Source organism: Ailuropoda melanoleuca, chromosome 3, assembly GCF_002007445.2.
Source record: "Ailuropoda melanoleuca isolate Jingjing chromosome 3, ASM200744v2, whole genome shotgun sequence".
In the NCBI taxonomy this organism is placed as follows: Eukaryota; Metazoa; Chordata; class Mammalia; order Carnivora; family Ursidae; genus Ailuropoda; species Ailuropoda melanoleuca.
The window spans coordinates 83,065,818-83,083,028 of record NC_048220.1 but is presented as its reverse complement, the minus strand read 5'-3'; the positions used below and the strand labels follow the sequence as shown (position 1 = coordinate 83,083,028).

The 17,211-nt window shown below is 57.1% G+C and overlaps 1 protein-coding gene across 3 annotated transcripts; it reads left to right on the top strand.

Annotated features, from left to right (window-relative positions):
* The first annotated feature begins 3,041 nt into the window (after window positions 1–3,041).
* RGS14 (regulator of G protein signaling 14) lies at window positions 3,042–16,628 on the top strand. Of its 3 annotated transcripts, none has more exons than XM_019808932.2 (15): window positions 3,042–3,244; window positions 10,040–10,061; window positions 10,237–10,415; window positions 10,779–10,871; window positions 10,955–11,098; window positions 11,503–11,646; window positions 11,764–11,875; window positions 12,202–12,314; window positions 12,738–12,941; window positions 14,686–14,762; window positions 15,010–15,136; window positions 15,219–15,300; window positions 15,407–15,453; window positions 15,540–15,645; window positions 15,901–16,628. In XM_019808932.2, exons 1-15 carry the CDS (start codon window positions 3,200–3,202, stop codon window positions 16,101–16,103), a joined length of 1,698 nt encoding a protein of 565 aa, XP_019664491.1. In that variant the 5' UTR covers window positions 3,042–3,199; the 3' UTR covers window positions 16,104–16,628. The 3 variants fall into 3 exon arrangements, with proteins under 3 accessions (XP_019664491.1, XP_011234270.1, XP_034512559.1); XM_011235968.3 differs by having other exon boundaries at window positions 3,044–3,244; window positions 15,531–15,645; XM_034656668.1 differs by lacking the exon at window positions 10,237–10,415 and having other exon boundaries at window positions 3,047–3,244; window positions 15,531–15,645.
* Window positions 16,629–17,211: the final 583 nt, after the last annotated feature.

Below are 17,211 nucleotides of genomic sequence, written 5' to 3'. Positions count from 1 at the left end.
ATCCAACCACACTACGCCCATGGGGCCCTACAAAGGCCTTACCTCTGCTGAGCTAGCCTCCCCGCTGGCCACTAATTTATAGCACGTGCCCGGCCCCTCTAGCTATTTGAATTAATAACCCCTGTTACAGAGCACGGGGTTGGGGGTGGAATCGTTGGTTGGTTGTTCCTTTATTTTATTTCAAGAATCTGCCCTTTTGAATGAGTGAACTTACTCAAGATTAGTGCTGAGACAACTTTTCTGGATCACATATTTTTGATCAGCTTATTATTAAAGTAATACGCTCATATATGTTGTACAGACATACAATACAACAAAAGTCCCCTGCCACTCCCCTCCCAAAGAGTATTCCCTTCCAGAGACTTATCTATATCTATACAAACAAGGATATGTGCCTTCCACTAGACCTCTAGGAAGGCTGGGATTTTTGCCTGTTATGGTCACTTCTGAATCCCCAGCATCTAGAACCACACTTGGCACAAAGGAAGTGATTAATAAGTAATTAGTAAAAATATGAATATTTGTTCTAGAACCTGGAATTGGGTCATGAAGAATGAGTAGGAGTTTACCAGCAGGGGGAAAGCCATTCTCTGCAGAGGGAACAGGAGATGCAAAGGCCCAGAGGGATGCCTGAGAGCATATGGGATGAAAGCAGTTTGGAATGATTGAAGAGAGGTGGGGGAGAGTGTAGCAGAGGCCAGAACTTGAAGGACCTTAAATTTCCAGCTAAGGAACATGGCCTTTTTGTAGAAAGCAATGGGATGGTTTTAAACATGGGAGTGGCCAACGTGGGTTTTTCTGGCTATGGTGAGGAGAAGAGATTGGAGGGGGGGACTACCCTCCCAGGGTGGGGAGACTGAATAGAAGGTCGTTATGACCAGACGAGAGATAGCAAGGCCTGATCCAGGCAAGTCTCCAGAGGGAAGGGGGATCAGATCTCCCACAGAGAGACTAGGTATCAGTAACTGATCCCTGTGGGAAGCCAGGGAGAGAGAAGTTGAGAACAGCGTTCTGAGCGCTGGAGGGGAGAAAACTTGATAAGGATAAGAAATGGGAAGTCCCAGGGTTGACTGGGGTCCCTGGGGTGAAGATGTGGTCAGAGCTGAAATTGGCATCCATAGTGGAGAGGTGAGGAGAGGAGAGGCTAACCTTAGCAGGGGTCAGAGCCTGTAATGGGGCCTTTTTGGGGAGAAAGATAACCGTTGGCCCAGGTGCAGCTCCTGGCACCCAACCACACATATTCACAACTTGGCAGTATCTAACTCGATGTGTAACCTTGAGCAACTCACTCCTCTCTGAATCTCAGTTTCCTGATCTGTAAAATGGAAATAACAAGCACCACCCACAAAGAGGGTGTAAGGATCAAATGAAGTTGTATTGGGAGAAGACCCTGTAAACGGTTAAGCCCTTCATGAAACCTAGGCCCATATCCACAGCACAGCAGATGGATGGGCAGTCGCCACTGTCACCACACACCCTATAAACCCCTCCCAGGCACATTGCCATTGTCGCGCACCTTATTAAGACAATGCTCCGGGCCCAAAAGCAACCCCCAGTACACATACCAAGTCTGACTGAATCCCTCTATCTGGGGGGCCTGGAGCAAGGTGTCTGGGAAGAGGAGAGTCAGGGCAGGGTGAAGAGGTATATGAAGTCGGGTAGCACTAGCTGCTGTCACAAATAGACTCAAATGTGCATAACGGCTCAAAAATTATTCCTCACTCACATAACAGTGCAGAGCTAGTGTTCCTGGTTGTTGAGTGCCTTCCCTTTGTGCCCTAATACAAAGGCCCTGTCTCCTTCCTCCTGTGGCCCCACAATCCCTTCATCTCCTGCATCCAGCCAGCTAAAGGTGAGGGAGACAAGGTGGAGGGCACACAGTGCATGAAAGTCTTGGCCCGGAAAAGGCACCCATCATTTCATTCACATTTACTTGGTGGGACTAGTCACAGGCCACTCCTGACTGCAAGTGAGCCTGGGAAATTGAAGTTTAACCATGTGCCCAGAGGAAGAGGACATGAACTTGGTGAAGAGTCAGTCATTTTCTGCTCACGGCCCTAGAAGGCGATAGTAGGATAGAGGGTAGAAAACCCAAGAGGGGCCCAAACCAGAGCGGTGGGTGACTTGAGGGCACTAAGCCCATGCGTCAGGTAAAACGCAAGTCCTTTTAGTGGGTGCATGCCTAGGTAAGAAAGAGGCCGACAGAGGACTCCGGCTAAGGGCCGGCCCTGGGCTGCGTCTGGGAGGGCAGGGTGTCCCTCTTCAGCTGACGGTCTTGCACCATGGTGGGATTTTTGTGTGAGTGAGAATGAACACGCAAGCATCCCACACAGACGCCATCGATGCACTCCCTGCCCGGGTGGGTGAGCACATGTCACCGGGGTGGCTGAGGACTTATGTGCCTGTCACGTGCCCCTGTCCAGGAGACTAGATATACACACCCAGGGGTTTCTTCTGAAGGGCAAGACTATGTGTTTAGAACACACACACCTGAATAGTCTGTGTGTGCATGACCGTGCGTGCAAGGTGTCCATCTGTCTGTACACTTGGGCACATGACTGGGCAGTGTCTGGGGTTAGAGGCAGTCACTCTGCATGTGCACAACTGCCCGGGGGGGTACTGAGTGTGCACATGTGCAGCACACACTCAGCAGGTGTGAGATAAGTGTGTGCTGAGTAACGTACATGTGTGCATACTCAGCGCGCATGTCCACAGGTTCATGCAAGTCCCCGCCAGGGTGCAAAAAGGTGACTAAGTGTGTGCTCAGACGTGACCTTGGAGCTCCCTGGGCTGGGCCAGACCAGGCTGGGCTCCTTCCTGGGCACACAAAGGCCTCTGAGAAGTGCTGGTGACAGTGTGGGGCACTGCCAAGGGTGCACTGGTGGCATGTGTGTGCGCCTGTGAACGTGCGTGTGTGTGCGTGTCCGTGTGTGTGTGTGTGTGTGTGTGTGTGTGTGTGTGTAGGAAGAGGCATTCGCTCTCTTAGACCTTGCTTCTTTCTGTGGTTCGGTTTCTATAGAGACACTTCCTGTGGCAGAGAAAAGAGGTAGTGAGCTGGTGTTTCAGGATGTGAGGGCCCGCAGGAGCAGAGCCGGGCTCTCTCTGTTGCCTGCCTGCTGCCGTGCGAGCTCTGGCCGGGGCTGCCCGCGGTCCCCATGGTGGGCACTCCTCACAGCAGGGACCCGTGAACAGCGGCGGCATGCCGGGGAAGCCCAAGCACCTGGGTGTCCCCAACGGGCGCATGGTGAGTGTGGGCTCCAGGCCAGGCCCGTGGGGAGGGGGTGGGCACACCCAGGGTGGAGCCCAGGAGGCACAGCCAGCAGGGCTAGGCAAGAGCTTGCATGCTGCCAGCAGCCGGGAGAAGTTGGGTACAAACAGGAGCAGGCAGGGGGACCTGGGACTTTCACTCTAGGACCTTCTAGATGGCCCTGCTGGGGACCTGGGGCAACCTTGGAGAGGAGAGCAGAGTACACTGGGCATAGGCTTCTGGTCCCCACTGCTCCCTCTCCTGCCACTTTGTCCCATCCAGGGCTGCCTGCATCCTAGAGCAGTAGGGAGACCTGGCATGCCCTTTGACCCCTGCCTACCCCCACAGTGGCCCAGGGCCCCACATCTGACTTAGCCTCGGCCTTCCCCCCCTTGTCCTGATGCCCAAGGTCAGGTAAGGGGTAACCTTCAGTGGGTCACTGCCCCTCAGCTGGACCTGCTCCAGAGGCTTCCTGGCAGAGTGAGTAGTCTTTGGGCAGCCTGAGATGGGTCAGCAGGGTCAGGTCAGCTTGGTGCTGCTTGTCTTTTCTATTCCTGGGCTACCAGGAAAGGTGGGAGTAGCTGGGTGCTCGGATGCCCTGGCTACTGCTACTGCCCCACCCCCTAAACTCTTTCCCTGGCTGCTTGGCCTCCAAATCAGAGCCGTGCTCGGACAGTTCAGCTTCATTATTCATTCAGCTGATATGGCAGACTGTGCTGGGCCTTCCTTCTCTCCCTAGGGTACCAGCCCACTTGGCAGAGCCCCAGCCCCTCCTAACAACTCCAGGAAGGCCAGACAGTGTCTTAACCTCCAACCTAGCCCTAGCCTAGGACTATGGGACAAAACCAATGGGTCTAGAAAGACCTGGGTTCCAGTCTTGGCTCCATTGTCCCTTACTAGGGGTCCTCTCTGACCCTCAGTTTCTTCACCTGTAAAATGAGGACATTGGAACATGCCTCAAAGACTTGTTAAGATGATTAAGTGAAATGATGACTACGAGGCCCCTGACCCATTGTGGGGGCTCCGTAAATGTTAGCCCAATGCCTCCCTTCATTTTCAACCCCTCTTCAAGGATCCCCTGCCTCATTCAGAAGCTGAGGTTTTACTCACACTCCTGCCTCCTAATTACCAAGACCTTTCTCCACCTCTCCTTCTTCCAATGTCTCTTTATTGCCCAGCCCCAGGCTAGTTGAGTGGGAGAGAGGCAAACCCCACCAAAGCTGGCCCAGTCCCACCTCACTGTCTTTACCATCAACCTAACTTTGAAAGTTCAAGAACCTAAGGTCCTCGCACTCCAACACCAAAGGCATGACACTCAGGTGTCCGGGCCAGGCAGGACCATGCCCACTCTCATGCCCACCCTAGAGGGTAGCTGGGATGCTGCTTCTGAGCAGTGCCCAGAACTGGAGGGCAACTGAGACAGACCTAGCCTGTGCCCCTCCCACGTCAGCCCATGACTTCTCTACCCCAAAGTCAGTCAGACAAGGGAGGGCACCCATTCTGCCCCTAGCCCTGGCAAGCTCACAGATGCCCTGGCTCCTTGCAGCAACCATCACACACAGGTTCATCTTTGCCCTTCCTGGGTCTGTTCTGAACTCTCCATGTCACCTCTTGGAATGCTTGCTGGCCATCGGTCAGCTTTCTGAGGTCATGCTCGGCTGACACCGGGAGGGGAGGACAGGGGTCAGCAGGAATGCGCATAGAGGCACCTGTGCAGCAGGCCACCCCCCCCCCCCCCGCCCCGGGAAGCTCAGAGGAATAAATGACATGCTGAAGGCGGCCAACAAGTGGAGCTCCCCCCGCCACCACCCCCACCCACGGCTGCCATCATTCCCTGCTGAGGCGGCTTCATTTGTCAGCCTCATCTTTCTGCCACTCAGCTTGTCAGGCAATCGCAATGAAACCTGTCACTTAGAGATGGCTCCCAGCCCCCTCCCAGAGACATTGCCACACAAGCCTGACTGCCACTTCATTTGTTCATGCAGTCGGTCATTCAGTCCATGGCCCCTCCATAGGTCTGCTCTGTGCTGGCACTGGAGACACAAACCCATCGCCCTAGCCCCTGCCCTCCTGCAGCTCCCGGTCCGGCAAGGCACAAAAGACATGGGTACAAATACCAGAATAAAATTCAGATTTGGGTAAGAGCCACGGGCCCAGGGTAGAGAACGCTTGCGGAGGACTTGGGAAGGGAAACTGACTTGATGGATCATTTTGTGCATCATGGTATGAAGTTCCTGAAAGGATATGCCATCTGGAAGAGGGGCTGGCATGCGGAAGGGTCTGGATGTGGGAAGACACAGGGTGTGTGTACAGGGACATGGCCTAAGGGAAGCTGGGCCTAAAGCCTGCAGAGTGGTGGTTAACATATCCTGTCACTCTCAGGGGGCCCAGTCAGCCCTCCCACCTGGAGAGAACTGCAGGGCAGAGCCTCCTACAGGTCTCCCTGAATTCTTGGTGTAGCTCGGGGCCGGGGTTCAGCCCCCCAGGGTGGGCTCAGGCTGAAGGGGCCAGGCGCCCAGGGTTCTCTGTGCATATACCCAGAGAGGATCTTGGGGCCTCTGTTTCCCCAAACTAGGATGAAATGAGATGATGGTACAGAGTGCCCAGCACAGAAGATGCTATGTAAATTGGCCCTCCCTTGGAGGTCTGACGTCTCCAGAGGCCAGAGTTCAAGAGGATCCCCTGGGCCCTTTACCCTTGAGTGACTTTGGACCCCTGCATCCAAAGGGCTGAGGCCCTGGGCCTCCCAGCCCCCCTTGTACACCTCCTGTCTGCCCAGGGAGGCAGCTTGGTGGAGGGAAGGCCTCAGGCTCCAGTCAGGTACACTTGGCTTTTAACTTCAGCTCAGCCACTTCCCCACTGTGTGACTTCTTTGGGTCTAGGTTTTCTCATCTGTAAAATGAGGCTAATAACACCTGCTACACAGGATAAAGATTTGAGGATAAAGTGAGAACATGGATGTGTACTGGCAGGGAGAGCCTGTCACACAACTGGAACTCAGAAACATTGGGCCACTCCACTCTCAGCTCAGTATCCTTAGACATCAGTGGCTCTTCCAGGGCCCAAGAAAAAAGTATGGCAGACTGAGGCCCAACCATGGGTCAGGGGTGTCACCTTCCACCACACCCTTCCTCATCCTTTCTTCCCCTTTTCTCCCATTCACCCACCACTTCTCCTCAGGCAAGCCAGGGTGGCGCAAGGCCAGCCCTGCTCAGCACAACTTCCCCAGGCCTGGGACACTGGGCAGGTGGGAGCCCCGGGCAGAGGCATCGGCGTGAGGTCAGCGGAGCCCCTGACAGCTGCATGCCTGCTGCTTTCGCACACCTGCCCCCTCCCCCTAGCAGCCCCAAGACACTGGGGATGCTGAGCCCCATTCTACCCGGGGGGTAACTGAGGCTCAGGGGAGGAAGTTACTTGGCCTTGAATGGTGGAACTGAAATTAGACTCTATCCTCACTCCCTCCCACCTCCGGGTCTCTGTCCCTACCCCATCTCAACCCCACCTCTATGGATCAACAACCAGCGGGGCTAGAGGGACTGGCCAAGGTGAACTGCGGGCCACGGAGATGGGGCGTTCGGAGGTGAAGGATCTCTGGTGAAGACAGTGCCAGGGCCTCATGGGAGGGCAGAGGAGGGCTGCTAGGGCCCTCACGGCTGCTCATTAGCACCAGAGCAAGGAGGGTGCTTCTTGGGAGGGAGTTCAGGTTGGTTCCCTCTACAGACCGGGCCTGCCCTCTGGGAGCTACCAAATTTTAAGGAGAGAGAGGCCTAGACATGGGCGGGCGAAGTGTGATGGAGAGGGGTTCGGGGCGACTGGTCTTTGGAGGTGACCGGAGTCAATGAGCGGAGATTGGAGAGCAGTTAGTTCAGTGAAGGGAGCGGGAGCAGTACCCAGCAAGAGAAAGCAGCAAAGCAGGAAACCGGAGTGAGAAGGGGTGTGGGGAACCTAGAAAAGTTTGATAAAGTGTAGGGTGGAGTGAGGGGGAGGGGAATGGGGGAGGCTGAAGGGGTTCATTCGTCAGGCCCAGGCTGAGCTTCAGCAACTGCTCTACCCCGCAGGGCAGGGAGCTCGGTCACGGCCACGGCCATGGCCACGACCTGGGAGCCGGCCTAAAGACACCGACAGTCAATTCAACATAATGTCAAGAATAAAACAAAACAGGAGTGTGGGCTGGCTTCAGCTGCAGGCGACTGTGCCCTGTCTACGGCTCCAGGCCTGCCCCAGCCACCACGGGGGCTCTGAGCTAGGGAGAGGCTGAGTGCAGGGACGGAGAGCAGGGGGGGCGAGAGGCCAGTGTGCGAGGCGGGATGGAGGACCAGGTGGCCACCGCAGAGGGGGAGGCCGGATGCTTCCCGAAGCCCGCGGCAGAGGTTGGTGACAGCAGCGCTGAGGTTGCCAATAGCCCCCGAGCAGGCGGCACAGGCAGGTGTGGCATGAGTGCAGCTGCCAGGAATGGAACGAGGAGGCTGGGAGGGACCCTGGGCTTCAATTTGTCATCCTTGCACACCCTGGGAGTTGGGACTTTCTCCAGCAGCCAGCTGCTGGAGTTGACTAGAAGAAGCAAAGAAGCCATCAGATGGGGGGTGCAGAGGCAGGAGGGCGAGGGTGCCGGGGGTGGGAGGGGGGCACCTGCAGATGGGCTCCACGTCCAGCCACGGTCTGCACAAATTTTCTTTGCTCTTCAGCAACCTCTCACCGCCACACTCCAAGCGGAAGAGGAGGCTCAGGGAGGAGCCCAAGGCCGTAAAACTGGAAAAGGGCAGAGGAGGGATTCGAATCTGAGTCTGACAGACCCCAGCCCCTGTGTTCTTTCCTCTGTAACAGGGCTAGCAAACTCCGAAGTGGAGCAGGGTCAGACACCAATACTAACGTAACAACAGCAGTAACAGTAACCTTCGTGCCGGATAGTGTCCTGAGCTCCTTATCTGTATATTTAACTTCTTTAGTCACAGCAACCCTTTGAAGTCAGAAGTATTTGCCCCATTTCTATAGAGAAAGAAATGGAGGCACAGAGAGTTGTCGTGCCTTGTCCAAGAGCACACAGCACACATTGGAACTCAGGCAGTCTGGGGCAGCACTTTCTTCCATAAGTAACAGAAATGCATCAAACTAGCCTCAGAGACCTCTGAGGAGGACACGAGCCCCTTCCAGAGAAGGCAGTGGCTGCTCAGTGCCAGCCAGCGTTGTCGTGCTGGAAAGAAGCCTGGGTAGCTGAGGCATCACAGGAATTTATGTAAAACTCCTGATTTTTAAATGTGGGAAACACCTTTCAACTTAAAATGAAAAAATAAAACAATCTTGGGCCTCCTGGGTGGCTCAGTCAGTTTAAGCCCACTAAAAAAAAAAAGAGGGGCAAGATATTAATAATGTCCTCCATATTTACAGGCCAGCCCTAGCCCACAGATGTGGGACCTGAGCGTTCCTAGGTGAGAGTGGGGAGCGAAGAGGGAGATTCCAGCTAGGAGGGCAGGGAGAGGCTTCCTGGGGCAGATATGTGCAGACCTGTTTCCAGTGGGGATGTAACAAAGGGACAGGTGGTAGAAACTCCTGTGACAGGCCTAGTGAGAATACAGGACGCCGGGGGAGAGGGGAGGAATTGGGGATGATTGAGCCCAGGTGGTGGGAAGAAAGACAGGAAGGATGTAGGGAAACTGTTCGGTGGTGGCAGAGGCGGCTTCCTTTGGGACTGGCTGAGTTGAAAGGGCTTGTGGGACATTTGCGCAGAGATGTTAGTAGGAAGGTGGCTACGTGGTCTTGGATCTGGGGAGATGTGGGAGGGGGAAAGGACCCAGGACGGAGTCAGAGAAGGGTAGGTGCCACCTTGCGTGGGTAGGGATGAGGAGGAAGCTGGAGGAGCTGCTAGGAAGGTAGGAAGACCAAGGGAAACCACTGCAAGAGTCATTTTGAAAGGAGGGTTTTTTTCTATTTCACTAATGGTTGGGATTCCCAGAGAAGTCGGAGTTGTGCGTGGGGGGCGGGGAGGGGAGGATGGATTTGGTCTCTACGGAAATGCTATTCACCGCATGGTCTATGGGCCAGCGCATCAGCATTGCCTAAGAGCTTATTAGAAAGGGAGAGTCTCCAGCCCCATTCTGGACCTACTGAGACTGAATCTCCGGAGATGGGCTCCTATTGGTCATTTCAATGCACACTAGAGCCTGAGAATGACTGTTCTATAGTATAAAATAGCATCCAGGAACCAGGCTAAGGTGGGGTGGGGCCCAGGGTCTCTCAGGATCTTCCTCTCCAAGAGGAAATAGTTCCAACAAAGAGATCACTGGCTATAGAGACACCAACAAACATTGATACAGCACTTACCATATGCTGGCCACTGTTCTAGATGCTGGAAATGTCTTAAACTGATTTGATCCTCACAATAGTCCCAGGAAATAAGTTACTATTATTATCATCATCCCCTATTTGCCGATGAATATAAACAAGTAACAAGTCACGCAGCTAGTAAATGGCAGAGACAAGATTCAAAGTCTCTGCTGATACCCTCCATGCTGCACACCTGGGCTTACCCAGCAGGTGCTGGGGGAGGAGGGATCCAGGGGCAAATGGAAAGTAACTGGCGTAAGTCCCAGCACGCAGTGGTCAACACATGATGGAAGGGGAGCCAGGGGGAGCCTGAACAAAATGCTGGGCAAGCAGTGACCTGGCTGGGAATGCCCAACATGGCCCTCCAGGGGGAGGAGAACATAGCTCCTGTCCTGGGTCCTGAGCCCAGAACTGTCCCTTGAGAATCCACCCTGGGCTCTGCTCTGACTGCCTACCTTGGGTCTCTTGTAGGTTCTGGCTGTCTCAGATGGAGGTAAGTGACAGAGGGTATGGATGAGGTTTGCCTGGGGTGGGGGAGGGCATGTGGAAACAGGGTGGGGACACCTCTGTTACTTGCTATCTTCCCAGGGAAAATACCTAGAGATGGGGTTGGGCCAGGGGCTGGGGAAGGCCACAGGGTTCACCACCACTTGTCCATCCACCTACAGAACTGAGCAGCACGGCTGGGCCTCAGGGCCAGGGCGAGGGCCGAGGAAGCTCTCTCAGTATCCACAGCCTCCCTAGTGGCCCCAGCAGCCCCTTCCCCACCGAGGAGCAGCCTGTGGCCAGCTGGGGCCTCTCCTTCGAGCGGCTGCTGCAGGACCCGCTGGGGCTGGCTTATTTCACTGTAAGCCCTGGGGTGGGATTGGAAGGGCAGATGGCAGTGGCCACTATAGTGTATGTGTTTGGGGGGTGGGGTGGGCAGTGGGCATGGTAGAAGACATGGATGGAGCTTCAGGCTGGCCAGAGTGGGATTCCTCTGTCAGCTGCCTCCTCCAGCCCTTCTTTGGCACCTTCTTCCTGTTCTCTCAGCAGGGAATTTAACTCGTCTCTGCCTCTCATTTTCTCTCTGTGCCCTCCAGTCTGGCCCCATCTGTCTGTCTGGCCCTATCTGCCTGACTTGGCCTCTTGGCCCTATCTCTATCCCAGTCCTTGCCCGCATCTCCTGACTGGGTCTTTATGTCTCTGACTTCCTCCTCCTCTGCACCAGGAGTTCCTGAAGAAGGAGTTCAGCGCCGAGAACGTAACTTTCTGGAAGGCCTGCGAGCGCTTCCAGCAGATCCCGGCCAGCGACACCCAGCAGGTGGGGGAAGGGGAGCTAGAGCAGAGCGGTGGGACCAGAGCCTGGGCCATGTCCCTGACCTTCTCCTGTCCCCCCTCCAACAGCTTGCTCAGGAAGCCCGCCATATCTACCAGGAATTCCTGTCCAGCCAGGCGCTGAGCCCAGTGAACATCGACCGGCAGGCCTGGCTAGGCGAGGAGGTGCTGGCAGAACCCCGACCGGACATGTTCCGCGCGCAGCAGCTTCAGGTGTCTCCTGGGTCTCCTGGGACTAGGGGGCGTGGCCTTGGAAGAAAGCTCAAGAGGCGGGGCCAGATCCAGGGGCGGAACCCGATTGTAGGGGGTAGGATGCGGGTGGAGTGGGTTACTGAAAAGGGCAAATTTGGATGCCCGCACCAAAGTAAAATGCAGGGGCAGGGCGTGGGTCAGAGGGCGGTACCAGAGGCTGCGGTGAAGCAGGGGCTAGAGGCGGAGCCTAGCTGAGATCGTGGCTGAGTCAAGAGTGGGGACGGGGAGGACCTAGGAGTTGGGTGGGAGGGGCTAGGGCCTCGCCCTCCAGGTTGGAGACCCAACCAACCTGAGGGCTGGGCCAGGTAAGCCGGCGGAAAGCCGAGCTCGCTCCCCGGCTCACCGCCCTGGCGCTGGTCCGGCAGATCTTCAACTTGATGAAGTTCGACAGCTATGCGCGCTTCGTCAAGTCCCCGCTGTACCGCGAGTGTCTCCTGGCGGAGGCGGAGGGACGCCCCCTGCGGGAACCTGGCTCCTCCAGCCCGGGCAGCCCTGACTCCACGAGGAAGGTGCGGACTAGGGGCTGTGGGAAGCAGGGGGCCGGGTGCAGATCTGTAGGGCTGTGCCCCTGGTCTGTACGTGGGCTGGAGCCCAGCCGGGTGCCAGCGCCTTTCCTGTACCCGCAGAAGCCGAAGCTAAAGCCCGGGAAGTCGCTGCCTCTGGGCGTGGAGGAGTTGGGGCACCTGCCGTCTGCTGAGGGCTCTGGGGGCCGCCCGCTGCGCAAGTCTTTCCGCAGGGGTGAGGGTCAGAGGCTACAGAGAAGAGTAGGGGTGGGAGTTTGGGCAAACTTTGAGAATTTCCTCCTTCCTCCTACTTGTCCCATAGACAGTCTGTAAATCTGTGAAAACCGAAATAGAGGTCCCTGTGACCACCACGTCCCCCCCACCCCGTAGTTTGGTTTCCAGATTAGAGCAGAAGTTTGGGAAGCCCCCTCAGTAGCAACACTCCCATGGTCCCAAGTCGCGTTAGAACCCTGCAGTAGGGCTCCAGCGGGGTCCACCTGGTTGTGGAGAAGGGGGTGTAGGGAGGAGGGGCTGTTCTGCTCACTGCTCCCTCTCCCCTAGAACTGGCAGGTGGGGCCCCAAACTCGGCCTTGCGCAGAGAGTCCCAGGGCTCCCTCAATTCGTCTGCCAGTCTGGACCTCGGCTTCCTTGCCTTTGTCAACAGCAAATCTGAGGTGAGCCGGCTGCTAGGGGAGATGAAGTGCAGGCTAGGGCCACTACTCATGCACCTTTGTGGGGCCGCCATCATTCCTAGTCATGGTCCCCACTTCCATCTCCCTGCTGCCAGCCCCTCATACTCCTTACTTTCTTCCTGTCCTCACCACCTTGGGCCCCATGCATGGCATGGGTGTACGTTCTCTTTGTGTGTGTGCACAGCAGGTGTAGTGGGTCAGTGGGAGGACCTGTCTCTGGGTGCCCCTACGTCTGGGTGAGCATAGATATGTTGTTGTAGGGGGAGTATCTTTGCTGGACCAGAAGTGTGCCCTTAGGTGTGTGTGTGCATGTGTGTGCCCCAGTGAGTTTACCAGTCTGCGTACCTCTCTGCATGTCCCTGAATGTGTATACATGACCTTCCCTCCACTCCTGCCCCGAATCAGAGCCACCGAAAGAGCCTTGGGAGCACAGAGGGTGAGAGTGAAAGCCGGCCAGGGAAGTACTGCTGTGTGTACCTGCCTGATGGCACAGCCTCCTTGGCCCTGGCCCGACCTGGCCTCACCATCCGTGCCATGCTGGCAGGCATCTGTGAGAAACGAGGCCTCTCTCTACCTGATATCAAGGTCTTCCTGGTCGGCAACGAGCAGGTGTGAATCTGGCCTCGTCCCCAACTCTCACTCTTTTCCTGATCCTGACCCCAACTCCATTCCTGTCTCTGCTCAGCTATGACCTCAACCCCAATTCCATTCTTATCCTCACTCCTTCCTAATTCCAGTCCCCAGCACAACCCTGCCCCTCCCCCCATGCCGAGCTCCAAAGCAACCCAGTACTAACTCCTCAAACTCAGGCTTCCGCTCTCATTCCATGAAAGTCCCATCCGTATCCCCCCCCCCCCCCCCCCCCCCCCCCCCCCCCCCCNCTTCACTGTGATGCTCTGGGGAGGTAGAGTGGGGGAGAACCACTGCCAGAGCTGGGTTTTCCCCATCACTCCCAGAGTTCCTACTGGCCATCCTTGAAGTGGCCATCAGGGGCACCAAATGCACCTAGCCCATGAAGAAATTTCTTGAGGTGCAAACGAGCATTAAGCTTTAAAGAGGAGTCTAAGGAAAAACTCACTTTAAACTAAACCATCCAGTGAGCGGGATCTAAAGAAAGAATGCTGCCTTCCAGGGAGACCCTGCAGGATTTCATTCGCCCAGACAGGACCTAAGGCCCTGCCAGGTGGGTGGGCAGAGGGACCCAGGCCTGAGCTGTGTCCTCCAGATCCACAGGCTGGAGGTGAGCAGGGCAGGATGCGATCAGGGAAGAGAAGCTGAAGCTTCAGAGAGTTTCTGGGGCAAGGAAGGCTTTTCTGGCCGGTTCCAGGAAGGCTTCATAGAAGAGGCGGCTGTTGATGAGGGGAGAATGAGGATGGGGAGGAGTCTGCCTGGCAGAACTGTCGGGAGAGGACCTTCTAGGCAGAGGGAACAGCTTAAGTGAAGCTCTGGATGTGGGTAAGAAGTGCAGGGCAAGTTCCAGGACCTGGAGAGTGGGACTGGGAGGGCAGCAGTGGGAGGAGCTCTGCCCACTCAGGCCACCCGTGCAGCCTCTGAAGCCCAGATGGGCATTCATGACTGCTAACTATAACTCCCCACCCACACCCCACCTGTCCCTGCAGCACAGCATAGGCCTATCCCTGCAGGAGGCTGCCTGCCTACCCTGGGCTAGTGCAGACAGCGGGGCCTATAGGGGCAGTAGTCACGACGCCTACTGTCCATGTACCTGCTGTGAGACCGGCACTGTGCTAGATACTTTACCTCCTTCTGGCCTCACAGCGGTCTTGGGGGAAGGGCTCTTGTTGCAGTGAGGAGACGAGAAGTGTCCTTAGTAGGTGGGGATGGAGAGAAGTGGACAACTGTCAAAAAAGGGACAAGGCCCGGGTAGCTGAACAAAGGTGTGTGGTGAAGAAGGAAGTGCATCCAGCTGGTCTGGTTGGGTTTCACGTGCCTGAGAGACAAGGGGGCAGCTGTCCAGGAGGCAGGTCCTGGCCTGGCCTGGCCTGGGAAAAGGCGGCCCCATGATCCAGGACCTAGGCCTGCTCCTTATCCAAGCAGTGTCATTACCATCCCATGCTCACCCCACTCCCATGCTTCCTGTAACTCCGTTTCTTTTCCAAAGCTGTCCAACCTTCTTGCCCCCCTTCTCCCTGGCCTTGGCCGTATTAGGCTCCCACTCCAGCCGTGTGTCTTACTCCATCTGCACCTCTACATCCTGCCTGCCCATTGGCCCTTCCCTCTGACCCTTAGGGGGCCCCAGTGGGGGCCATGGAGAAAATGAGGTGGTTCCCTTGGACCCTGGGGATGGTTGGGGCTGGGGAGGGAGGGACTCTGAGACCCTGCCTGGCATCTGCAGAAGGCGCTGGTCCTGGATCAGGACTGCACCGTGCTGGCGGACCAGGAAGTGCGGCTGGAGAACAGGATCACCTTCGAGTGAGTACCCCTCCTCCCAGGCTTGGTTCCTGGGTCCCAACACTTGTTTGGGTCCCAGTTCAGGCTGTTGGCTCCCCCTCTCAGGTCCCGCGCCTGGTGCTAACTGCGTCCCCCGGGCTAAAGGCCCACCCCCAAGTCATCCCACCCCCCAGTTCAGGCTCCGCCCCCTGTTGGACCTGTCCCTGGTGGCTTGGGGGAGAGGCGGGGCCCGCTCTCCGCCCTTCCGCAGCGCGAGGGTCCCGTGCAGGGTCGAGTTGGTGGCTCTGGAGCGCGTGGTGCGGATCTCCGCCAAGCCCACCAAGCGACTGCAGGAGGCGCTGCAGCCCATTCTGGCGAAGCATGGCCTGAGCCCGCAACAGGTGGCGCTGTGCCTGGTGAGCCGGGGGACAGCGGGGCAGCGCAGGGGCGGCTGGGAGCGGGCTGCCTGTCTTGCGGGCTGCTGACCTGTCCCCACAGCCAGGCGAGAAGCAGCCGCTGGATCTGGGGAAGCTAGTGAGCTCGGTGGCGGCCCAGAGACTGGTTTTGGACACTCACCCAGGTAGAGAAGCAAGGCCCCGGGGGCTTGGTCCCTGGAGATGGCTTTTCCCAGAAGGAAAGGGGTCCAGGTGGGAGGCAAACCGTAATGGTGGTGCTCTCTGCCATAGGTGTGAAGATTCCCAACGCTGGAGACATAGCCCAGTGCTGCAGCCAGGTGAGAGAGAAAGGGCTCCCCCTTCGACTCACTGCACCCCCCCTCCCAGTTGTGGCTCTGACTACACATTCTCACAGGGCGGCCAGCCTAGAGCCCAGAACAAGGCCACCCACCACCCTCCACTGTCTCTCAACTCACTGGCGGAGGCACCCAGTAGTATCACCGGAAAGCGGCAGACCTGTGACATTGAAGGTACTTTGGGGATGGCGGGAGCTAGGAGCTAGGGACCAGGAGCATGGGTGGGCGGTATCAGAGAGGCTTGAGCTGAGGCAGGGACCTGCATGTCTTTGGGGCTGGAAGAGTGCCCATTGGGCTAGGGGACCAGAGGGACTGAAGGGTGGGAGGAGGTTAGGGGGTCTGTGGTCATAGTAAGGGCAGCAGGACAGTGGTGGGCTAGCATAGGCAGGCCTGCACCAGTGGGCCTCTGGACTCTGTGGCCACCCCTAGGCCTGGTGGAGCTGCTGAACCGGGTGCAGAGCAGTGGGGCTCACGACCAGAGGGGCCTTCTGCGCAAAGAGGACCTGGTGCTTCCAGAATTTCTGCAGCTGCCAGCCCAAGCGCCCAATTCCCAGGAGAGCCCACCACAGACTGAATCAGAGGTCCAGCCCAAGGGGGACCCCTCGGACTCCACTGCCCGCTTGGCCCTCTGACAGCTGCCCAACAGTCCAGGCCGGGTGCATGGCACCTGGTGGGCCAAGCATGCCACAGGCCCGCTCTGCATGCCCTGTCTGTGCCATGAGTATCTCTGGCCCCTTCCTGCCACGGGCAGGCCCGCAGGAAGAGCTGGCAAGGGGTGGGGAGTGGGCTCAGAGGAGCCACACCCCACAGCTGCCACCACTTGGTCCCTCATCGGTTTGCTCACCCATCCCTTGCTGCCAGGTCACTGAGGGGAGGTGGGCCTAACCTCCCCAGTACAGGCATGCCCAGCAGAGAGGGGTGGCGTTGGCGGTGCCAGCCTCCCCACCCTGTGCAAAGCCTCAGCAGGGAGCAGGAGGAGGGGCTGGCCCCTCCTCAGGGAGCCGGTATGAGTAAAGCCCGGGGGTGCAGGCAGGCAGCCCCTCACTCTGCTCACATAGGCTCTGCTGGACATATGGATTTTGCAGTTGGCTTGGGACATCTGGGTTTGTCCTGGATGTATGATACTGTTATTATAATAGTAATTATTATTCTCCTTGTGTGCCTGTCTACTCCGTGTAACTGCCCCCCCCCCGAAGCTATACTGCCTCTGTCACCGAGGTCAGTGCCAGGAAGCCCTTGGGGACCTCAGGATGTGCCCCCTGACTTCCTGTTGTCAGAACTTCTCTTCCTGACTGCACAGAGTATTGGGGTGTGAATATGAGAGACAGACAGAGATGGGGAGGGAAGGAGGAAGGGGGGAGGGAGGAAGGAAGGGGAGGGAGGGGAAGACCCTTCTGGGGAGCTGTGCCTCTGCCCCTATCATCACGCCATCCCTCAGTCTCTGGGTCTGGGCAGAGTACCGCATCGGGTTGCTGTCCTCTGCTTCTTGTGGGGCTTGAGCGCGTCTCTGCACACATGTCTGTGGGCTCCTTTGGATGCACCAAGGACACTGGTTGTTGTGGTGGGGACAGTTTCTGTCCCTTGCCTGCTTGGCTGGGTGGTCATCCCTGACCCTAGGCAGCCCACAGAGTGAGGGGGAGCAGGGAGGACCTCCCAGAAGGAGGGCCCAGCATGTGGGCCGAGAAGCCATGCTGAGTCCCAGTGCTGCTGAGACAGAGGAAACAAGGAGACATGGGAACC